Source organism: Crocuta crocuta, unplaced genomic scaffold (assembly GCF_008692635.1).
Source record: "Crocuta crocuta isolate KB4526 unplaced genomic scaffold, BGI_CrCroc_1.0 scaffold176, whole genome shotgun sequence".
Classification (NCBI taxonomy): Eukaryota; Metazoa; Chordata; class Mammalia; order Carnivora; family Hyaenidae; genus Crocuta; species Crocuta crocuta.
In genome coordinates this window covers 3,028,737-3,054,491 of record NW_027531905.1, presented here as the reverse complement: position 1 = coordinate 3,054,491, position 25,755 = coordinate 3,028,737, and the positions used below count along the sequence as shown (strand labels likewise).

Sequence of the window (25,755 nt, the reverse complement as noted above, 5' to 3'; positions counted from 1 at the left end):
CCTGGAGCCTGTTTCAGTCTGTGACTCCCTCTCTCTCTGACCCTCCCCTGCTCACGCTGTCTCTCTCTCCTAGAAATAAAAAATATTTAAAAAAAAAAATAAATAAAAAAAAATAAAAAATAAAAAATAAATATTAAATCAATGAAGTATATATACAAAGAGTAACTATTGTTATATGGAGATGTCAATATGAGTTACAAAGATAAGATTTCATATAGAATTCATTGACCTTTCCAATGTAAAATGGAAAGTGTGTCCATGTGTGAATGAATTTAATATAATGGAGAAGATGAGGGAAGGCATGTTTAATACAAAACATTCCTCATTTCACATGGAGTAATTCAGTAAAACATGGTATCAACTGAAATTTTATTTGATTCCAGAGTGTAGACCCCAAGTCTGAGGTTTTTTATTTCACTTTCTGCCCATAAGTCAACCACCAAATCACACAGAGAAATCATCAACTAAATAAATTTAGGGGTCTTTTTCCCCCCAGGTTGGGATTTTTCGCTGCACTTAGTAACTTCTGAAAACATTTTTTTTCTTTTAATGTTTATTTATTTTTGAGAAAGAGAAAGAAAGAGACAGAACTTGAGCTGGGTAGGGGCAGAGAGACAGGGAGACACAGAATCCAAAGCAGGCTCCAGGCTCCTAGCTGTCAGCACAGAGGCCGACACGGGGCTCAAACTCGTGAACTGTGAGATCATGACCTGAGCCAAAGTCAGATGCTTACCTGACTGAGCCACTCAGGTGCCCCATCTTCTGAAAACATTTTAAGTCATAGTGCTCAGCCCAGGTTTTTGCCAGCCTAATGCTGTTGTTGTTACATTTATTTATTTTTGAGAGACAGAGTGTGAGTGGAGGAGGGGCAGAGAGAGAAGGAGACACAGAATCTGAAGCAGGCTCCCGGCTCTGAACAAATGTTCAGCACAGAGCCTGATGCAGGGCTCGAACCCATGAACCGTGTGATCATGACCTGAGCTGAAGTCAGACACTTAACCGACTGAGCCACCCAGGCGTCCCACCAGCCTAATGTTATACACACAATACAAATGTATACTAGCAAATAAGCTTAAAGGTCAATAATAATAATAAAAAAAGGTCCCACACAAACTCCTCACCCCTTGCCTGCATGCTTCAGGTTCACGTTTTCGCGATGCATCCTGGTGTTTAAAAACCCACACAAAAATGAGAAAATTCAGAACATTAACTACTAATAATGATGAAGCTGGCTGCCATGTTCTGAACTGCCACCTGTGTGCCAGACACCCATTCACATGCTTACTACCTGTATGTTTGCCCTTAGTCCTGACAACCAATTTGAGAGTAAAATGTGATTACTGCTGCTTTCCCCATTCGGAGATGAGGAAACTGAGGCTCACGGAGATTAACTAGTCCAGGACAAAATAAACAAAGCAACCATGATTTAGGTGCTGTCTGTAGAGATCTTACGAACTAGGACAGAGCTGCCTTTTTGAACTTTTATTTGCTTTGCCTGACTACCTTCTATCAGAAGTTCAAGCATAGATTTCAAAAACAATTTTAATACTAATCAAACGTGTACTCAAAAATATAATCCTTTTCGTTTCCAAAGAGGGAAAATATATGACACTCTCCAAGGGAAGGAAAATGGTCCTGCCTGTCCACAGACATGGGAACTCAGCAAGCCTCTGACCCAGTTCCAGCTGTACTGTATATGCTCTTCAGACACTGTTGTTCCTAAAATAAATACCCTGGTGCTCAGGTTAAAAACAAACAAAATAAAATGTAACCTACAAAAGCAGATCATCTGATTCAATGCGTTAGCACCAAACCCTATACGAAAGCAAGTTAAAAGGTTCCTCACCTGTGGACCAAGAATGATTACAAGAATTTTTCTACCTCCTGAGAGTTCAACAGAGAGGCGAACTCCACATTAAATGATACAGGTGTCTCCTCCCCAAAGTTGAGTCCTCGGTGGGGACTCGGGACTTGAGAGATGGCCAACGGGCAAAGCACAGGTCTAGAGGTCAAACAGCTTGAGTTCCAATCCCGACCTTACACCTACTATGTAAATGTGGACAATGTTTTTTAACCTAAGATCTCCAATTTCCTCCTGGCAGTGGGAACTGTCATGGCCACCCTAAATGGATACTGTGATGGTCCCACGGGGTAACACCGGGGAAATGCTTGCCCACTTCCTGGTGCCTAGTAGATGGATAAGAGAAATCAAATTTTCTTCCTTTTCCAGAAGGACCCTCTTCACTGGTGTGCTGGGGCTAACTCACACTGCCTTATGGAAGGTGTCTAGTAAATTTTTAGGAATTCAGTAGGCCAGTTATTAAATATGGTCACTACTGAAAATTAAACTTAAAAGTTTTAAAATCATATTAAAGACAAAGAGGGTAAACACTCAAAGCTCATCACTTGCTGGTTTACCTCATTTTACTATTATCTATGCTCTTGAGGTTATGCCTGTTGTCTTTTAGGCAGTGGAAATACTACCTAATGGTGACCTCTAGTATATCTCCTCCAACTCCATGGTCAGTGATATCACATTTATAGCCTGAAATGAGCCAAAGTTGGAGTATTTACATGAAAACTAGTGAACACTACAGGTCAGGTTCCTGTTTTGGGAGAGCGAGGTATTAAACATTCACCAGCATCCCCTTTGGTATTCATATTTCATTGCATCCCTCTCTGCTGCCGTCTTTCTTCCCTCTACGTCTGCAACTCTCTATCTACATACACACACGTCCACTGAATTTAAAAGAAAAATGAAAACGAAAGCCTAACACCCCTCCAGATAACATCCTTTTCCACTATTCCTTCACTGTCCAATTTACTGAAAATGTTCTTTCTGTGAATCATTCCAACACTTTCTTACCATCAGATCATTTACTTAATCATCTCACAATATTTATTCATCTCATAGTATTTGTTCATCTCACAAATATTTGAGCAATTACAATTATCCAGACACTATGAAAGTAACTGGGGACACAAATGGAAGCAAAGCCCAACATGGTCCTTCCTTCACAAGAGTCACATTTTCAAGTCCACCTTGGAAGTCTCCAATATTCTATTAATTCTTCTTTTTTCTCCTTCTTGGCCTTTCCTTAAAAAATTTACAATTTCCCCAAATGCTGTCTTCTTTTCCTCCATTAAAAAGTCAAGATTTTCGGGGCGCCTGGGTGGCTTAGTCGGTTAAGCGTCCGACTTTCGCTTGGGTCATGATCTCACGGTTCGTGGGTTCGAGCCCCGCGTTGGGCTCTGTGCTGACTGCCAGCTCAGAGCCTGGAGCCTGTTTCAGTCTGTGACTCCCTCTCTCTCTGACCCTCCCCTGCTCACGCTGTCTCTCTCTCTCTCCTAAAAATAAATAAAACATTTCAAAAAAAATAAAAATAAAAATAAAAAGTCAAGATTTCCTCAATGTTTTGACTATCTTCCTTCTTTCTCTTTAGGAATTTCATACATTTCTGTGATTTCACCCCACCCCTAACTCCCAGAAAAGCTATTTCTCCCCTAGCCTTCCTCTCTCAGTAACTGGCATCACCATGCACCCATCTATTTTAGCCAGAAACCCTAAAATCCACATTTCCTGCCTTTCCCTTACCCTCCTTCACCCCAAGCATCAGCTAGTCCTATGGGATCTATACCCAAGAGATGTCCCAAATCCAACACACTGCTTCATCCCAGTCCCTGTCACCTTGGCCGGGATCTTTCTTTTTCACTCAATCTGTATAAAAGCCTCCAAACCCTCCTCCTTGCTCTACTCTTGCCCCCTCACATCATGCACTATGACAAAGCCAGGGAATATTTTTTTAAGAGAGAAATGTAATAATTTCTCCCCACACTTAAAACAAACAAACAAAAAACCTTTATTCCACCCAGAATAAAATCCAAAGTTGATTTCATGGACAACAGGACCCTTTATTATCTGGGCCTACCCCTTTCCTGACCTCTCCCCCTTCCTGACCTCGCCCCCTTCCAATTCCCACTTGCTCATTCTATGGCCTGAGCCCTCTGCCCAGATCTTGGCAGGTCTTTGCAGGACTAGCTCCTCCTGTCATTCTCAAGGATTCAGGAGGCCTTCCCTTACCAACCAGCACAACTTTGGCCAGGCCAGGCCAGCCCACTGCTCTCCATCACTCTCCGTCACTCTGTCCATTCCTTGGTGGTTATCTAGTATCTGTCTTCCTCTACTAGAAAGTCAGCTACACAGGAGCAAGGACCTTGTCCTCCTTATTCACCAGGACGTCTCTGGTGCCCAGAACAGTACCTGGCACATGAGAGATGCTCAGCAGATGTGTTGATGAATGAAGCAAGATCCAAAAATAGAAAGAAAGAAAGAAAAGAAACAGGCAAAGGCAGAAATAATTGGAAACTAAGACCCTGAAACAAGAGTTTTTTTGGGAGCACAGAGGAATAAGAACAGCAATCTGAAGTGGTAAAGTGCTAATAGGATGAATCTAATTTCCATCTTTATTAAATTCTAACTTGCCCATGGCTTGAGCTATTTTAGAGGCAACCTAATTTAGTCAGTACCCAATCTGATAAATCCATGTTAATTTTCATGGCGAGGTCAAAATATTCGTAAAAGGAAAGAACACCCCGTGCTTCAGAAAAGATTTTCCTGCATTCTCAAAAACATTTCTGAGAAGCAGGGTCCCCTGGGCTTCCTCCCATACCTGTGCTGGAATAAATTCCTGTCACACACAACGAGCAGGGGGAGTAAGCAGGGGGAGGTGGAGTGATTCCTCCCCCAGAAAACTGAGGGTACCTGCTCTCCAATGCAAGGCTCTTCCACTGGGGACACAGTAAAGTGTTTGTCCTTCTTAACTGAGGCTTCACAGACCCACATCTCACCCCGTGCTTCCAAATCAAGGCAGAAAGCAGGGCTTCTACTTGCTTCTTCTAGCTACTCCTTTTTTATTTAAATCTAATACAGGGAAAAGGGAAGAAGGGACAGGAAGAGGGAGGAAGGGAAAGAAGAAGGGAGCTAGGGAAACAAGGAGAGAGAGATGGGAAGTCAGAAAAAACCCACTCAGCATTTACTTCTCCCACCAACCTATGCTACACCAGGTGGTGCTGGACGGCGAATGCGGGCGTGGGGAGCCCAGCTCAGTACCTCATCATGGACCACACAGCTCCAGGAGACACTGGGAATCCACTGCTCTTGGGTTCTTGTGGCAATGGCGAGTGGCAGCCACCCCAAGCTCCTCGGTGAGGAAATCGATGCTGCTTCCCATTCTCCCGGTGAGGCTGTGTGGGCAGTGCCGGGGGCGGGGGACTCCCAGGCTGCTGCGGGCTGCACTGATGGACGACCCCGTTGCTCCTAATTGTGCACATGGAACGCAGCAGAAACAAAGTCAGACAGAATGACAAGGTCTGCAACAAGAAATAGCAGTCCCCTGGCCCACTCCAAAGTCTTGCTCCCTGGAAGCAACCATTCTCAAGTCTTTCCGCTCTTTTGTTTCTGGTATGCATCACATTACTTTAAAAATAGCAACAGGAGAACATATTTCTTTTTATTTTAGCACTTATATTGACTTACTATAGAAGACTAGGATTCGGTCCCTCTCGCATGGTCACTAACACACACACATGCACACCCTCTTCTGCACCCTTCACCCTCCAAATATAGACTTCTTTCAAAATATTTGGTTGAAGTGATGTTCAGGATTTACATAATTTTGATCTTATAAAATACTGCTCATAGTTGATCCATCCAATGTACCCTGATTACATTTTCTTTCATGAATCCTCTGAGACACAGTTCATAATCACTGAACAAACAGAAATTTAAACACCTGATATCACCGAGTGATGCCCAGCATGTGGGAAAAAGCAAAGGGGATTCTCAGACACTGTTACAATCATTTCAGGAGCAAGGCCTCAGCATGGGCCACAGTGACCATGCATCTATACATGGTCCCAGCAACTCCGCTCCTATGGTTATGGCTGGGAGAAACTCACATGTATTTGCGCACACACAAAATCCATTGCAGCATAGTTTATAATAGCGAAAATTGTGAAAATTGCCTAAATTCCAAATCCAGAAAAAAATAAATTGTGATAATTAAATACTATACAACAGTTAAAATGACTGTACTACAGTTACAGCATCAACAATGATGAATCTCAAAAGTCTCAAGGTTACACAAAAAGAAAAGCAAGTGATACTATTTGTATAAAGTTTGAAAATATGTTAAAAGATACATATTAAGTAATGGCATAAAAATCATAGAAATGAAAAGTGACAAGTTCAGGATTATGGTTACTCCTACAGAAAGAGGTAGGGACAGGAGTCAGGGAATGTTATTCTCTGCATATTGGAAATTATATCCAATTATCTAGAAAAGAAAGAAAAGTAAAAAGAAATTTCACTTTCAGAAGCTGATCTTTCACTGAAAATATTTCTTTCTAAAGGTGATATCAAATCAAAGAAATCCCATTCCATTCCTATGGTCTAATACTAAAATTTAGGAAAAAATTGTTCTTCATGTAAGAGAGTCTTCCAACATTTGTTTCTGTTACTGTTTCTTTCCTGCTGCCTGGATCATATGATAAAAGACCTCAAGAACAACCTAATACCAAGAGGTTTATCCTAAATGAACAGATCAGTGGCACCTGGGTGGCTCAGTCAGTTAAGCATCCAACTTCGGCTCAGGTCATGATCTCATGGTTCGTGGGTTGGAGCCCTGTGTCGAGCTCTGTGCTGACAGCTCAGAGCCTGGAGCCTGCTTCAGATTCTGTGACTCCCTCTCCCTGCCCCTCTCCTGCACATGCTCTGCCTCTGTCTCTCAGAAATGAATAAACATTAAAAAATTTTTAAATGAACATTTTAAAGTAGAAGGAGAGCCCTAAGAATTTGTGCAAAGCTGTGTGTATGTACATGATTCTGGGAAAAGGGGACACAGTTCTGTGAATTTTCAAGAGTCATGATCCCTATTACACTCAGAATCTCTGAGCTGACCTCATGGTACAAATGTTAGCTCAGGTCTTGAGCCGCAGGTATCCTGGAAGGCGTCTAAGTCTCTGCTCGGTGTTCCTTCCATGCAGGCAGGGGTGCTCAGGGGCAGGCCAGTGGCTCTGGAGTCACACAGAGAGGGGTCCCAATCCTGGCTCCACCTGGGGTCGGGTAACTCTGGAGAGGTTACCTTCTGCGATTCTGTTTTCTCCTTCATAAAATGAGGCTAACAGTGATTGTGGGCATTAAGTGACTTCAAATCTGTGAATGGTGCAGCACAGTGCCTGGCACGTGGACAGAACCCAAGAGATACTAACCGCTATTGGCCAGGCCTCCCTGGTGCATGCTCTCCGTTCCTTCCTAGCACTTTCCACAACTGTAAGCAGTTACTCATGGAATTACTTATGCAATGTCTGTCTTCCCTGATACTGTATATGCCCTTGGAAGGAAGAAATCTTCCGTCTCCTTCTTGGCCAGGCACAGAACGAGTATGTGTTGAATGGGTGGAGAAAAGGATGGAGGAAAGAATGAAAGTCTCCGCTTATGCAGAGCTGCTGGTGTGAGAGCCAAAAGTTACTAAAAAACAAAGCAGAGGTTATGAGTTTTCAACTTCTGAGCTACATATCAGGAGTATGATTTCTCCCATAGAACATCAAACGGGTTAGTATAATGAAGGCCAGAAACAATTATTAAAGAAATTAAAGAGACAATCATCCCTTTTGAAAAAGGCCTGGCTCAACAGTGATCAAATGAAAAAGAAGGTTGTATACAGGCAATGGTGGGCTGCAAAGTCCGGAGCCGAGAGGAGACACGACTTCAATGGTGAAGTTAAAATCCCTCTGGACTGGACCACAGGGGAGGGTCTGAAGTCAGCTTTCTGTTATCAGCGAGCAAAGCAGATAGGGGTTAGGAGGCGGAGACAAAAATGATGCAAGAAGAAAGTGGGAAGCAAGATGAGTTTGATTAGGTTGTTCTGTAAAAAGTAAGGCAGGCACTGCAATTACTCCCATTCGTTGAGAGGTTGTAGAGGAAAAGCATTCTCGTATAAGCCAAGGGGAGGTCCTCTGGCTCACAGCTTTCTTGGCAGGAGCTTAGGTCAAAATGATAACTGAGCTCCTTCCTTTTACACGCCTCTGAGATTTACAGAGAGCCAATAGAGCACTAAAGTCTATTTAAATTATCTCCAAGCACGCCCAGGCAGGAAGGTGATCAGAATTTAATGACTCATCTCAGCTTGTTGCCACTCAATAACACTGCTCTTATCTTTATGTCAAGGAGTATAATGAGATAGGGAATGGGATAAAAAGGCAAGATTTTTTTAAAGCTAAAATTCTTCATCAGATAATGCAGAAGAATAAATCAACCACATTTTTTAAGAGTTGAAAAGTAAGGGCCTTATAATTACTGAAAAATGGGGTCTGCATGTCAAACTGTAAGTAATTATGGATTTGATGATAGAGAAAGAAAAATATAGTATGTGCTTCAACTTTCAATAGGCCATAGCATTCTCTCTTACCATCTATAGTCTACAGGATACAATGAATATGCTTAAATTCTTTTTTTTTTTAATGGTTTTTATGTTTTTATTTTTATTTTTTTAATTTTTTTTTATTTGTTTCTAGGAGAGAGAGAGAGACAGCGTGAGCAGGGGAGGGTCAGAGAGAGAGGGAGACACAGACTCCGAAACAGGCTCCAGGCTCAGAGCTGGCAGTCAGCACAGAGCCCGACGCGGGGCTCGAACCCACGAACCGCGAGATCATGACCTAAGTGAAAGTCGGACGCTTAACCGACTAAGCCACCCAGGCGCCCCTCTTTTTTTTTTTTAACGCGCTTACATTCTCTAAGTGAAAATGGGCTCCTAATTAAACTTGACCTTTAATTTGAATATAACAGGCGAGTATTCCTTTTGTGGAAATCCTAAAGGAGACTCCCAAAATTCTTAAGTAACAGCATCATCTCTAGAATGAGTAAGTAGTTTCCAACTTAGCAGTGCTTTTTGATGGGTAACACTCATTTGAATGCAGGGATTCAAGGCAAGCCATTAAAAAAAAAACAAAACTGTTATCATTTGCAACCGCTTCTCTTTGTGAATCAAGGTCTCCATAGCATGCAACGAAAACAATCTAGCAATATAAACCTGTAATCGGCATGGATACTCACCAATTCCAAATTTGGGGCTCCCAAAATCCTTAGGGTCCTCACTGATTTTTATAAAGTGTGAAGAGTTTGAACATATCTAATGCATTTATTTTAACAAAACGAGCCTTACTAACTTATGGGCCAAGGTGAGGTTCGATTTAACAAAAGGGTATACTTTTTTTTTTTTTTTTTAAGAAAATTTGAAAGCTATTGATCTAAGCAATTCTCTGCACACGCTCTGCTTGATAGCAAAACTTTAAAATGACTTACGATTTCTCTTGCTTGTGGGATAGGGAAAAGAGATCATAAACCAAGCACACCCCAAACACCGTGATGCCGGTCTCCTTCACCAGCATCGCACAGGTCCCCAGAAACAAACTGAGCAGCAAGAAGAAGGGAGAAGCCGTGGGAGGGAAACATTCCCCAACATGACGCTGGTCCACACTCCTGGAAAACAAGATTGAGATGCTTTTAATCTAAGAAGAAATATGGGTCAGTGACAAACACCAACTTTTAAAAATATGATTTAACTCTGTTTCATCATATTCTAAGTAGGTGAACAAAGATTTCTCCATGAATATTCATCAGAGTTATTTAAAATTGAAAAGAGGAAAAAAAGTAAATGTCCAACAACACTGGACTTTGGTATGTAAATTAAAATACATATAAATTATGATAAAATATGGCATATAACAAATGGACACACACACACAAAAATCACTTTAAATGCTACCATAAAGATACAGTTAGTGGCATGGAAGGATATTTAGTCAATATGTTTTAAGTGAATAATACAAGTTACCAAGCCTCATAACATGACCTCTGGAGCCAGGTTCCCTGGGTTCAAATCACAGCTCTGCAGTTAACTAACAGGGTATTATGGGGCAGGTTAGTATGCCTCTCTCTGCCTCAGTTCTCTTATATATGAAATGGGATCACAGTATTGCAGGCAGGAGTACATAAATGACTTCTCACATGTGAAGTGGCTATCACATCATTATTATTCTTCTAGTGAAAGTGTTTCATATGCTTCTGTTCACAAATCAGTCAGTGGATGTATATAATCCTGATTTTTCTCTATGATGAAAATGCAGATGTTTTGGCCTTTTCCTTTTCTTCTGGTTAATTTGTATTTTTAGATTTATTTTCCAAGGGGATGTATTAGGTAAAGTGGTATATTTCTCAGTATAATTTCCAGCAGGGATTTCCAAAAATCTCCCAGAGCTATAAATCCTTTTTTCACTTTACAACAGAATCAGCCCCCACCAAAAAAAAAAAAAAAAAAAAAAAAATCGCTATTTCTTCAGTAGGCACCACACCCATTTGCCCCAATCCTCTGAAGCAACGGCAAATATTTCTGTAGCTGTGACACCTTACTCTTACTGTTACGTCTAGGAACAATCACCCAAATTATATGCTCTATGTGCAGTAGATACTCATTTTCCTCTGAAGGTGGTCTAGAGCTTACGTTGCTAAAAGTGCAAATGGCACGCACAACAGAAACTGTAACACCGCGACTCATTATCACACAGATACGGACACGCTGCTGGCCTGATCATATTCCCGAACACATCAACCACACAGAAAAAGCTGCACAGAATAAGTTTAAACGCAACAGCGAATGTGAATCTTGTTTTAATACCAGAGCAATCAGGAAACAACGAATTGGTGAATTTGGATTTATATTTCTAAGATTTTCACAACAGCGTTTCATACGATTAGCTTTGTGACTTTCCATAGAGGAAACTAGAGGACTAGTACCACACAGGTGTCTCCCGCTTTCTGAAAGTTCACATTACTGGCACTTCACTTTTATGAAAGATCTACCTTAGTACCTATTTTCACTAACAGGAAGAAATCTGAAGAGGATCTTTGCTTTTATAGAAAAGCAGTGAAAAGCAAAAACAGCGTTCAGCATTTATTTTGTAAGAACCATTGTAGAGGCAGTGAGCCCCTGAAGCTGCAAGAGCTGCCCCTCAACAAGTTCCTTCTCCGGGAACCACACCCACGTCTCAGCACCAAGCCTCCAGAGTGCTGCACTGCGTGAGCCTCTGAGTCTTATCTCTATTTATTCCATGAGTTCATTAGCAAGATGTGTCCTAAGATATCAGAAAAAGCCTAAGAGAAGTTGTTTTTTGGGTCTGGGAATGCCCTTAATTTTTCCATATTAATTAATGGTAATTGCTTCCTCACTTTGGGCCATTTCAGCTTACAAAAGCCTTCAGAGAAATGCTCTACTTTCAATAGCAGGGGAAACCTGTACAAGAAAAGGCTCCCCTCGTTAAACCAAAACTTTGTAAGAATTAATTCTTTTCATTCTTGATCATCCAAGGTCTAAACCTGTTTATTACAGGGCTTCTCAATCTCGATACTACTAGCATTTTGGGGAAAATGATTCTTTGTTGTAAGGGCATTGTAGGATGCGTGGCCACTACTTACTAAATGCCAATGGCACCTTTACACTTAACAACAAGCATAAGTGTCTTCAGAAATTGTCAAATATCTCCAGGGGAAGGGCAAAAGTGCTCCCTATTGAGAGCCACTTGTTTAGAATTGTATTCTTCAAGGTCACGGGGCTCTGTAAGATGGTAGGTCATCAAACTAAGCCAAAGGTCAAAGCTCACAAATCCCTAACCAGACATCCCTCCACAATGCAGGGTAACAGGATTCACTCACCCTTTTTCTGGGCCACCATCTGAGCCATCAGCCCCACTCCCATTGTCTTTTCAACCTGTCCCTTTCCCTATGTGGCCAAGTCATAACTCAAGTGAGAACCTGAGTACGTGGAGGAGAAGGGGCAATCTAATGGGAAATTACTGTACTGTGTTTCAGTATGCCAAAGCAAGGGACTTCTGTGTTTTGATGAAAGGGTGTGTAAATTAGAAAACCATGGTTGAGAAATACTACTTCTAATTCAGCCTTGTTATTTTAAGCTCTGAGCTACTTTTCTGGGGATAATAAAGATGAAAAAAAAAAAATTAGGACCAAAACGAACAGGAGGAATTAAACCAATCATGGCCAAATGGAAGAGAGGACTCCATCCAATACATACTGGCTCGGAGCGAAGACTTCACATTCCATTCTCAGTCAGAAGTGACAAATAGGAATAATCAAGAAGTAAGAACTTGTCTTCCTAGCACGGGGAGAGCAGTTCCTTTAAAAGGCTATGACACAGGGGCGCCTGGGTGGCTTAGTCGGTTAAGCGTCCGACTTTCGCTCAGGTCATGATCTCGCGGTTCGTGGGTTCGAGCCCCGTGTCGGGCTCTGTGCTGACTGCCGGCTCAGAGCCTGGAGCCTGTTTCAGTCTGTGACTCCCTCTCTCTCTGACCCTCCCCTGCTCACTCTTTCTCTCTCCTAGAAATAATAAATTTTTTTTTAAAAAAAAATAAAATAAAATAAAAGGCTATGACACCGTTCAGAATATGGCTGGAGGGAAGAGCAGCCTCACATTCAGTAAGGGCAGGTTTCCTATCCTGGTCTCCATGAGGCTTTCTAAGTGCTTCACTGTGAAGAAGCCTCCCTCCGCTCTCAGGCAGATGCTCGGAGTCCACACACACGCACGCGCGCGCGCACACACACATACATGCGCCCCCACCCACGTGCGCCCCCACCCACGTGCACACACGTGTGCCCCCCACACGCGCGCACACACGCCATGCGCCCCCCACGCGCGCGCGCATGCGCACACGCACATACATGCACGCGACAGAAACTCCCGAAGGGAGAGCATGATTGTGACCACTGAGAAGGGCATCTAAGCCCCACATACATACCTATTGTAGGAGAGAAAGGCCAACAGAAACAGCAGGCATGCTAGCACGTCGGCTCTGCCAACAATCCCAGCCACCTAGAACGTTTGAAAAAATAAAACCCTCAGAAAGTCACTTTCAGAAAACCGTTACAGAAATGGATTCTCTTTTCGAGGAATGAAAAGCATGATAAAATAAGAAAACACATTCTTCTTCAAAATTTGACTTAGGACTTCCCACTCCTGGTTATCATATATAAAACAGTAAGTTTATAGGAGAAGGGGAAAAGAAAGGGAAGGAAATGATTTTCATGCTTAATTTCATTTTAACCTTTCTTCTACAGAAGGTCAATTCATATCACCAAAGTTTATTCCCTTGCTGATTTATTCAAAAATACTTTTTGAGCAATGACTGGGTGCCAGACACTGAGCTAGTCTTCGGGCACCAGAGTGCTAATGGAGCAGAGGATATTTACAGAGTACTAGGAAAAAATAAGTTTAGGAAACAATAATTTTGGTAAAAATAGGAGTGAGTATAAACTCTTAGTGGCCATGTAGTGTATGTGTGTCTGTGTTGGTGTGTTTCTTAGTTCTGTCACTGAAAGAGCCTAAAAGCAAGCTACCTCAGTAGCAACGAGCCATCACGGAGCTGACCGCAAACCATTCCTCTCCTAAAGAGAATGTGAGCTCCTTGGAGAAGTGGCTGACCCCAGGGCTGAGGCGAAGGAGATGCAAGAGGAGCGTGGATCATCTTCTCGTGTTAGAAAGTAAGAAAGTGTTCAAAAAGGGACAGGGGCAGGGGCACCTGGGTGGCTCAGTCAGTTAAGCATCCGATCTCAGCTCAGGTCATGATCTCACAGTTTGTGAGTTTGAGCCCTGTATCGGGCTCTGTGCAGAAGGGTTCAAAGCCTGGAGCCTGCTTCAGATTCTGTGTCTCCTTCTCTCTCTGTCCCTCCCCCACTCACGCTCTTTCTCTCTCTCAAAAATAAATAAACATTAAAGATACATGTCAAATGGATACAGAAGCTGATGATAAGGGGCTCCCACTGACCAAATATCAGACTGTTTGAACATCAAAATAAATAAAGACAATAATAAAATAGACCATTTTAAAAAAACAGACACCCATGAATGCATACTGATGCTGATGGATGGATGAATGAATGCATATATAAGTACATACATAAATACAGTAAGCAACTGAATGGAAAAGAATAGAAAGCTCTTCCTTACATTAAAAAAGCAAGTTAATGAATGTAGAGGTAATAGTGCAGTTGGCAAATAGCCATTTTGTGTCCAAAAGAGTCAAGATTAGATAGAGCAAGAAACATCACAAAATACTAGTGGATGCTAAATCTGGGGTATAAAGATTTGATGAGGCAAAGCATATTAGTAGGGCTTCAAACCATGTCCTCATCAATTACTTGTTAAATGAAAAAGTAAAAAGAATAACTATACTATGGAGAAAATGCATTACACCTTAACTGGGGATTCAAATTTGACTTCACCAATAAAGGGCCAATGGATTTAGCATGTCTCTGCACGTGATACCCTGAGAAGGGCACAACATCACTTTTGTCAAATTCCAGCCAAGGATACATAACCTGAATGTAATCATGAGAAAACATCAGACAAACCCAGGATGAGGAACATTCTATTAAATACATAAATAAATATATTTTATACTAACAAAGTATAAAATAAAACAATCATACATTATCTTATAACATTAAAATTCTAATATTTTAATATTTTCTAATTTATACTGTATCATGATTTATCATATTATAACTCCTGTAATCTAATGTATTATAATACTACATATATAATATTATTACATTTTACAGGTATATACCTGCATAATACACTACATGTGCATATATTATGTATTTATATCTTATATGTTTTATATTTTTACATATTCCTATATTATGTATTTGCATACAATATATATAGTTATACTATTTTATTTACATATTATAAATTTTAACATACAAATCATGTGTTATACTTTACATTATATATAATAATCATTTGATATAATGTTTCATATATACTATATAAAATTAATTGCAATGTTATAATATATAAACATTTTATATCATGTACATTAAATAGAAGTTATAAATTATATTTAAAGCTGTGAATTATATTACAAAAAGACAAATGAAGACTGGTAACTACTCCAAACTTAAGGAGACTGAAGAGAATGACTAATGGCCTTGGTTTTAGAAAATACACAACTAAATTATTCCAGTGCAAAGAGGCATGAATTATGCAGCCTACTCTCAAATGCTTCAGAATACCAATAATATTTTTATACATTAAGAGAGAAAAAGAGAGGAAGAATGACAAAACAAATGTGGCAGAATATTAAAAACTGATGAGTCTGGATAAAGAGAATATGGTCACTGTATTTTTGAAGTTTAAAAAAACTTTTTTAATGTTAATGGAAGACGGGTGGAGGACAGACAGCTTTTCATAAATCTTTGTATTATTTCACTACTACTTAAAATGTGTGTGCATTTCTCTTACTTTTCTGAAATCCAAGAAATAAAACTGGAAAGGAAAAAAATGGGGTATGGTTCAAAGTATGCTTCCAATAAGGCCACATACAAGCTGAATCTTAAAGAGGAGTCAGAGCTCACAAGGGAAATGAACAGGATTGACATTTCAGGCACAGAAAACAGCATCACCTGAACCACAGAGGACCTGAAGTCCACAGTGTGTTAGAGACTCAATCATAATTAATAGTGGAAAATAGTGTTGTGGGAAATACACCTACAAATGCTCATATACTGAGCACACTTTGCAGTTATAGAGGAGAGGGAATGGACACATGCATAGAACTAGACCATCCAAGGCTTGAATACAGACTCATTCTCTTGCCTTTTGAGTGAGACTTAATGTTATATTTAACTTCTGGGATTTGGTTTTGTTATCTTTAAAATGAGCATAACACCCACATCTCATGTTACTGTTTTAATTAATGAGATGACACATACATAAAGTACCCACTCAGTGTCAGTGCCCTTTCTTCCTTTTCCCTACAGTGAAAGTGGGTGGGATTCAGCACTGAAATGGGTTTTCCTTTGGGGCTTATATAAATCATCGTTTTTTGTTAAAGTTTACATGGAGGATATTTTAATTTAACTTTATTAGATAAATGAATATATTAGTTAAAATATAAATAGAAAGTAAGTTAATTACATACCTGCATAAGGATGGACAGCAAGTCACACACTGAGAAAAATTCTAGTCTAATGTACACCAAGAGAAACCTGGATACAGCCAAAGAATTACACTAGCAGTACAGAGTTAAAAAGCTATTAGCTAATGTGGCCGCCTGGACTACACACTGTTCATTGATCCATCCATCTATAAGGAATTTTCATGCCAAATCAGGAAGACTGCATGACTCAAAGGAGGTACGCAGTGACAATATGGTGTCACCTCAGTGTCAAGAACCAGTTCAGACTCACAATCTGTAAAGCAACAATTGCACACAGTTCACTTGTGAGCTCAGATCTGCTCAGTCTACACCACCACGTCTCTGAGCACTGAGCTCAGTATCACCTGCGAGACCTCTAGAAGATTAAACAGAGAGCCCAACCACTAGCAACAAAACCTTGAGAGAAGGCCACACATCTGGACCCAGAGGGACACTCATCACAGCACAACTGATGTGGCCAACTCACACAACACCAAGACGTGCAAGCTGATATTGGGTGTAGCAAGTTGGAATGAGGCAATCACAAGCTAGGCGAGCATAACTAATGTGATAAAGGCGCCTGAAGCCTACTTCTCAAATTGCAGCCAGTTAGTGCTGCTGGGAAGCAGCAGCAGCAGCAGAATGTGCCAGCTGGATGTGCCCAGATATAAAGAATGTAGTGTCCCTCAGAGCGGAAGCTCAGAGGGGTTGTTGAAATGTTAGTGCTAATACTGAGAGTCTCTGCGGCCAGTTTCAAACCGCCACGCATTATACTGAACACCTACTCTACATATCCCTGCTGAGCTGGGGTTTCTGGGACAAGAGAGTTAGATGTCTTAAAAAACAAGGTGCTTGTCATCAACTACTATATGTCAAGACCAACCACTCACTTCCACTGTGATTCAATTAGTCAGTATCATCATGTTCAGTAATTGCATGATTTATTCCACTCGACAAACATTTTCCAAGTGCCTCCTATTTGCCGGGTACTGTGGCAGCTGGAGGGATATAACCTGCCTCATGAAGTTTAAAACATCTGGTGGGGAGTCAAAAGAGGGTGTCACTATGATACAAGGAAACTGCATGTATCATAAAGAGGAGAAATCATTGCCATGAGAAGAATGGAGGGATTAATTTTGACTGTAGAATCTGGGAAGGCTTCATAGAAAGGCTGATGTTACACATTAACATCTAAAGGACAGGCAAGAAGGGCTCAGTAAGCTCAAGACAGACAAATGTGAATCTTGGGCCAGGAAAGGAACACAGAAGCACTCCAGGCAGAGGAAAGAGCAGTCTGAAAATATAGGAGGTGTTTCTGGAAGGGTGAAAGCATGGAGTAAATGAAAGTGGACAGGAGTGGACAATGGGAAGAAAACGGAGATGTTAAGTTGGAGCTCCTGGGTTTGATTCTATGGCAATGTAGGCTGAACTGTAGGGTGCTGGAAGGTACAAAGGATGCAGCCAAAAATACAAGCAGATGGACAGCATGTACTTCTGCCTCAAGCTGCAAGTTACATCACCAACTGAGTAGCTGTAACTTGGGAACTGAACTCTGTAATAAATACTCAAGTAATCGAAAAAATTAGTGAACATCAGGTAAGATGCAAACAATGTGACATTGAGATCTGGGTCCTAGTGAGCTTAATAGAATCACATGTGGAAATTACCAATTAAGAGTTTAATTTGTACCCAAAACTTGTTATTTCTTAGAATAACAGTCATGGGACTTGTATAAAGTATTGCATGTGTATCAAGTTATTGATTATTCTGTCTGCAAGAATGAGTCCCATTAGTGTCAGACAGGGACAGGAAACACGCACTTAACACATCCAATAGCTGAAAGCCTGACTGGCTAATTAGATCATGACCAGTTCTCTCCTACGTGCTCTTGGCCCAGTTCTGGAATCGTTGACCTTAACCTTCAACTCCTCAGCATTTCCTGCTCTTGCTTTTGACTTGACATAAGTGAATTCCTTTCAACCAGTAACATTTCTATAATGATTGCTAAGTTTTAATTCCCACATGGGAATTACAATGATATTCCCCATTTTCCTAAGCTCTCTACTTATTTTTCTCATGATTCAGGATTCAGAAAAGCATACCAACTTCCCATTCTTTCCCAAGAAATATACTGTCAGAAAACCCTTCTGGGCCACCTGGGTGGCTCAGTAGGTTAAGCATCCGACTCTTGATTTTGGCTTAGGTCACAATCTTATAGTTTGTGGAATCAAGCCCCAACATTGGGCTCTGCACTGACAGCAGGGAGCCTGCTTAGGATTCTCTTTCTCAACTTCACTCTCTGCCCCTCACCTGCTCACTCTCTTTCTTAAAAAAAATAAAATAAAATAAACATTAAAAGAAAACTCTTCCAAGAATCACAAGGACTCCAGTGAAGAAATGTCTTAGTCATTTTGCTATACCTCCTGAACTGACTATATTACAGTCAAATATTTGTTGAAAGACTAAATAAATAAATGAATTTGTTCCTACATAATTAAATTGGAAATTTTATTACAATATATTGTTTTATCTCATATGTATTTATGGTTATGTTCTTTGGCTTTTTTAGGAGCTTGTGAACAAATTATGGGTAGGGACCCCTTATTCACCCACATACCCTCTTGACACCTAGCACAGTGCTTGCAACAAACAAGTATTCATTTACTATACGCTGTTACATAATTAAGGAAGCAAATCTTTGATCAAACCAACATGTTGAAACTAAACCTCTCCCCCCATGGGGCGCCAAGGTGGCTCAGTAAGTTAAGTGTCTGACTTCAGTTCAGGTCATGATCTCATGGTTCAGTTCTTGAGTTTTGGCCCCACATAGGGAAAACTGGAGCCTGCTTCAGATTCTGTGTCTCCCTCACCCTGTGCCCCCCCTCCCGCTCACCTTCTGTCTCTCTCTTTCTCAAAAATAAACGTTTAAAAAATCGTTTTAACCCCTCCTCCCAGGAATGTAAACCCTCCATCTTTCCTGGGATTACTTATGGTCCCATTTTTGTTCTTGTTTAACAAAAGGGAGATACATCCCTCTAACTCTCTCTCCAGCCATACTATGATCTATTTTCTTTTTTTTAAATAATTTATCACTAAGTCTTCTACAACACCTTTTTTCTAATTTCCTATCTTCTTCATTAGAAACCTAAACTATTACCTATAGCTGAATAATAGTCTTTTGATTTTGCTTCCTAGTATACACTGTTATATAAGTCAAATATCTTCACTTTCTTCACTTCCTTCCTATAGTCCTCTCATTCCTTGTGAATGCAAGCAGTTTCTTTAAACTTCTTCCCTAAATGTCCAGCTCTCAGACTCCTTTGAATTGTGTTATCATGGATTTTTTTTTATTAGAACAAAAGCTTATTGAAAACTTTTCTTTTAAGTCTATTTATTTTTATTTTATTGTAATATATGTTTTATTTATTTTNACTATTTCCCCCTTCTTCTCCCCCATGGTCCTCCGTTAAGTTCCTCCTAATCCTCCTGTAAGTGCAAACATATGGTATTTGTCCTTCTCTGCCTGTAAGTCTATTTATTTTGAGAAAGAGAGGGAGCATGAGCTCACAAGCATGGGTGGTGGGGAGCAGAGAGACGGAGAGAGAGAATCCCAAGCAGGCTCTGCGCTGACAGTGCAGAGCGCAATGCAGGCCTCAAATTCACAAAACGTGAGATCATGACCTGAGCTGAAACCAAGAGCTGGAGGCTCAACTGACTGAACCTCCCAAACGTCCCCTTACTGAAAACTTTTCTTAAAGGTCACTTTGCTAACAGTATTTTTCTTTTTTCTTAGACCTCGACCTAACTCTACCAGCTCATGATCTCACTGTCCAAGGTAACCTGCTCTCCCTCTTTGCAAGCATAGAATTAAGACTGGTATTGTCCTATTCACTTATTCTTTCCTGTGAAAATGTTCTCCAAGACACTCCATGCACGTATTTTCAACTGTACTTTGACCTGGCATCATATATTCTCTATGGCTAGGAGTCTTTGATTATTTCTCTTCCAAAAAAAATGTCAAAAACTTATGTATCTCTCTCATCTTTTAAAATTCATATCTAAATTTTTTTATCATAATTTTAAATACTTGCAAGGATCTAATTTCTCATGTATTGTAAATACTGATATTTTAAAATAAGTCCATAATGTTATCCTTTTAAAAGTACCAAATGGAAGCTGGAATGTACCACAGCAATTTGAAGCTCATTATTCTCCATTTATACAAACATGAACAGGCTCTTTATTAAATGATGGACATTTCATGCCCATTTCCCCTTGAACTCATATTTCTATTTTATCTCCCCCTCAGCATTGTTTCTTAATGTACTATATAGTTATTATATAATATATACAGTTATATATTCTACTTACCATCTTTTCTCAGTAATAAAAATACTTATATATTTAAATCTATTGTAAACTTCCCTGTGATCACGACTGTTAAATTTTCAATTTTATATTACTATTCTACTTAGTATTAATGCACAATTGTTTAATATATCACAAATTATAAAAAATAATAAATAGCTCTTGGATATAAAAGTACACTTCTTAATAACAGGTACAGCAGGTTTGTGGTCAATTAGTTCAATTATCTATGACCAAATATTACAATTGGTTAGAATAAGAAAAAATGCAGTATCAGGTCCATTCCTAGCTTTCATCTTTATAGACTGTTCACATAAATAAATGAGACAGAAGTAGCCATATTATAGCAGTGACTCAACTCTTTGAATATAAGATCATCTGCAAAATCATAGTGATCTATCATATTAGATAATGTTTAATGATCTACCAGCTGACAATTCAATCAGTTCCTCCTTTAATTTGGTTGAAAGCAAATAATTTCAGCACAGCCATCAGGAGAGTTATCTGTCATACGAGTCATTTGCTTTCATAGTTTCTCAGAAGTACAGCAAAAATGGCTTCACCAAGACTTTCCAAAGGACCATTACTTATATACCTCATAGTCTTGCACTTAATGGCACCTTTCCAGTCCAAAATACTCAAGAAAGGGCTAGAAAATTTACCTTAAGTAATTTTTTATAAAATTACTTTTTTTCTTTGTCACTCATTCCAAATATATTTGTATCAAAACCCTGGGCTTATAGATTTACAATACTGTCTGTGGAAAATACTCATTATATAGCCTAAATGGCAAAACCAGTCCTCATTATAAAACCAATTGGCCAAATCAGACTTCTTATGTTCAAATGAACGTATTATTATGCATTCCCATGACAACCATCTCACTTCTGAATTCAGAAGATCAACACAGGCCCCCATACCCTATTTCTAATACCATGCTCTATTCTTCACAGAAATATGTGTAAGAACAGAGAGTGATATGAAGCCCTACTTCGGGTCTATGATGCCTTAAATGAAGATGGCTTTGCTGACACCAATATATCAAATTGTTTCTTTGTAAGGTACCTCAGAGATTTCTACACCTGGGGCATAGTAAAAATCTGATGTATTTGAGATATTCCTTTTTGTTTTTCAATGAGAGAAGGATAATTGAAAGGGGAGGAGGTGAGGTAGGGCTGCATGGTTCAGTTGGTTGAGCATCTGACTCTTGATTTCAGCTCAGGTTATGGTCTCGCAGTTGGTGAGTTCGAGCCCCTCATCAGACTCTGCACTGACAGTGTGAAGCCTGTTTGGAATTCTCTGTCTCTCTCTCTCTCTCTGCCCCTCTCCTGGCCCTCTCCCTCTCCCTCTCTCTTAAAATAAACAAACATTTTTTTAAAAAAAAATAAAGGAGAGGCGGGAGAGGAGAACTAATTTGACATGTTGACCCTAGGCATGTTCTCAGACAAACAGACTGTAGGAAAGTGTCCAGATATGAAGCACCGAGAGAAAAGGTAAAATACAAATGGAGAGCAGGAACAATGCCTCGGCAGGACAAGTCTCTCAAAATGCCCTGTGCTGTTTAAAACACATTAGTACTTACATTTTGTTCAGATAAACTCCAGCTATTTATTACTATGTGTAATAATAACAGTGGTTATTTTAAAAGGCAGTTAAATTCTAAAGGTCATTTGAACATTCAAAAAGAAGAGATGTCAACCAGAACGATTTATACATAAAGACAAACACTCTACTGGTGCCTTGAATTCACATGGTTTTAAAAGGTTCGGTTTTTGGTTTTTTAGTTTTTTTTGTGTTTTTGTGTTTTTTGTTTTCTTAGTTCATTGTTTCACCGAGTTCCAGGGATACTTACTGCCTCTGTGTGGATAGGATGCACAGCAAAAAGCAGTGCCGTAGCAAAAGCAAGTCTGCGATTCCTGAAGACAGCTTGGTCACAGGTGTACATCAGGACAAGAGTCACTAAACAGTGTAAAATCACGTTCACTGCATGAAAGTAGAATGGGTTCATACCAGTCAAAAATATGTTCAGCCTGTAAAAAAAGACAAAAACAAAAATGGAATCAGCCACAAACAGAAAACATAAGCACATGGAAAGAGGGAACTGATCATTTAAAAAAAGATAAGCTATTCAATCAACTATTTTTAATGGATGACTCCCAACATCGGGTTACTCTAGATGCACGTATCATTTTTTTCCCTATTTCAGAATTTTCCTATCTGCAAAACTCACTGCAAAAGCAATACAATGTTATTTCCAAAAACCCTGTGGCCTCACTGAGAAGGCAGGCAGCTAGGTGCTGAACCTGTTTCTCCTTCGCTCTGTGACTAATGCAAACAGCCCCATGTGACTCTTGCTTTCACTGCCAGCTCTTCCCAAGGAGCTGAGTGTTCAAAAGCAAGTCCACAACGCTCTGGGTCAGAGTCACAGCCACTGGAGAGGAGAAAAAAGCCACAAGACTGTGACTGTGGGTTACAGTTGAGACAAATCAAGCATGAACATAGTCTCTCACCCAGAGTACCCACCAAGAACTGAATTTCCAGACTACGCACCGGGAATGATCGTTAATTACCACCCCACAAGGGACCTCCAGCACACCTGAAGACACTATTACCGGCTGCAGCTGAAATTAAAAGGCTGAGCAAAAGCACAGATTTCAGAATTTGTATTAAATGTTTTCTAACACAAATTCCCACAGATCTCAAAATCTAAATTCTAAGATTATGATGAAGAAACTAACGAGAGTCACAAAAAGAAGGGAAATTCATTGTTCAACATCCTTAAAAATACTTTGCTAAAATAGAAATGAAGAACAGAGAAACTTCTGAAGGTTGCCTTAAATTTAATAACAGGACATAATGTTCCCAATGGACTCTGTAGAGTTACAGCAAAAATAATTGTCTAGGGTATGATTCTTTTGGAGGAGCATATATACCCTAAGGGGGATTGCCTGTAGTTGTCTATATTCCAGTTTATTTTACTGAAACAGTAATCCCATGTCTTTATTCTCATGCCCTTGATCCGTTCCTCTTATAGAAACACCTCCTCTTTGCCAAAACAACTGAAAAGGTAAAAATCAACTTTAGCAATGGCATATGCATATTCTAAATACTTGACTTGATTCATGCACAAATTTAACAGAATTTTAAACATCTCAAGCTTTATTTGGACACATGAATATAAATGTCATAGTTACTAATTGACTCCATTTTCATTCCCACTGAAGTAATCATGGTCCTAACTAAGCCTAGAAAAAATGAACTGCTTTGTGGAATCCAGCTTCAGGGAACCAAGGCAAGGTTGTTCAAGGCAGCTGTATGTCGGCAGACCTGCCACTCTGCATGCACCTCAGAGTCCTTCAGACAGGCGTGTAGTGCGAAACGGCCCATCTAGAGGGAAAGAGGAATGGGCAGGTGCAGCTAGAGAACGGAGATTCACATCCCATTCCAGTACAAGAGGACCCACCTACGGTGAGAGAGCTGCTGGAAATCAAGAAGCTCCAGATGGTGGAGCTGTGAGAAGGGCAAGACCAGGTCCCTATCCTCGGAGAACTTAGGTGCAGTTCCCAGAGAGCCCATCTTCCTGAGGCTGATTTTACACCACTGTCTACTTCACCAAGCCAAGCTTTCCTGACCAACTAAGCCATTCATTTAAAGTTCATTCACACCCACGACAAAAAAAAACAAAACAGGCAATCTATCTCACAACCACTGGGAAGGTCTCAAATTTGTCAGTATATAGCAAAGGCTTTAAGAAGTACCTAACTTTTGAGTGGCTCAGTGGGTTAAGCCTGACTAAGGCTCAGGTCATGATCTCACGGATCATGAGTTCAAGCCCCTTGCCAGAGTATGTGCTGACAGCTCAGAGCCTGGAACCTGCTTCGGATTCTGTGTATGTGTGTCTCTCTCTGCCTGTTCCCCACTAGAGCTTTGTTTCTCTCTCAAAAATAAATAATACACATTAAAAAAATTTTTTTAAAAAGAAGTACAAGAAGTACATAACCTTTGATCAAAAATTCCACTTCTAGGAATCTTCCATGAGGAAATAACCTGAAGTGTTCAAAGACAGATATAGATACAAATATAAATAGATATGATATTGTGATATAATAAATATGTATTTTGGTCTTCATCCCAACTCCTGGTAGAGATGGTAAAATCTTTGTAATTTTTTAAGTGATAAAGATACTAGGAGTATCTTTTGTTCTAATATTTGATCTTTGGCCCTGGTTCCTGATACAGAACTCCTAAATCCCTTGGAACTTCCTAAGTGATAGGATTATCTTTCGCTCTAAGATGACTCTTGGTGGGCTCCTGGACGGCTTCGGGATGGTGGCTGGTCAACAGAAAGATCAAGTTATGATTAGAAGCTTAGAACTTTCAGCCTTTCTCCCCCTCCACCCCACCCCAGGGATTGGAGAGGGGCTAGAGATTAAGTTAATTATAAGTGATGCCTATGTGATGAAGCCTCCATAAAAATCTCAGAACTACAGGTTTTGGGCAACTTCCACACTGCTGAGCACATCCACATGCTGGGCAGGTAACACACCTCAATTTCCAGGGACAGAGCCTCCCATCCAAGCATCTCTTCATTTGATTATTCATCTATATCCTTTATTCTATAATAAGCCAGTAAACATTAAGTAAGTGTCTCCTTGAGTTCTGTGAGCCATTATAGCAAATTATGAACCTGAGGAAGGGGTCATGGGAACCCTGATTTACAACCATGTTGGACAGAAGTGTGGCAACCTAGGGACCCATGACTTGCAAGTGGTGTCTGAAATGGGGTCAGTCTTGTGGAAATGAGACCTTAACCTAGGGGATCTGATGTTAACTCCAGACAGACAGCGGCAGAATTAAATTGAATTGCAGGATACCCAGATACAGGGTCTCAGGGCACTGAGAATTGGTCACTGTGGAAAGAAGTCCTACATATCTGCTATCAGAAGTATTGAGTATAAGCAGAAGAAGAAATAGGACTTTTCTTTTTAGTATACAAGAATGCTTCTTACTGTGATAATCATAAGATGACAATAGAGAGAAGGCAAGACATCTAATAAGCCAAATCCCACAGATATTATACTTCAAATCATACTATAATTCTGGATTATAAATTAACAGCACTGCTTTTAAAATGAGAACAAAAAACTTATTATTTTTCCAAAGCTTTTGCTATCCAACCACTTGAAAAGTAAAAAGCATCATTTAAGATGTTATTAGTATATTGTCACACTTTTATGAGGTGTGTGGTATACCTCTTCTAAAAATGATACAAAATGATAGGCATGAGTCACCTTTGTAATCCACATGCATCATATCTGAAAATGTACAGGTGCTATC

The 25,755-nt window shown here is 40.0% G+C and overlaps 1 protein-coding gene across 1 annotated transcript in view; it reads right to left on the bottom strand.

The window, feature by feature from the left end:
* TMTC1 (transmembrane O-mannosyltransferase targeting cadherins 1) overlaps positions 1-25,755 on the bottom strand; it is a 272,723-nt gene that overhangs the window by 229,378 nt on the left and 17,590 nt on the right. The window contains exons 2-5 of the mRNA XM_077774479.1: positions 22,271-22,448; positions 12,865-12,938; positions 9,362-9,538; positions 5,111-5,317 (exon numbers count right to left, since the gene is read on the bottom strand). Of these exons, the coding sequence (XP_077630605.1) occupies positions 5,111-5,317; positions 9,362-9,538; positions 12,865-12,938; positions 22,271-22,426 (614 nt within the window). The 5' untranslated portion in view covers positions 22,427-22,448. The remainder of the gene's footprint in view (positions 1-5,110; positions 5,318-9,361; positions 9,539-12,864; positions 12,939-22,270; positions 22,449-25,755) is intronic.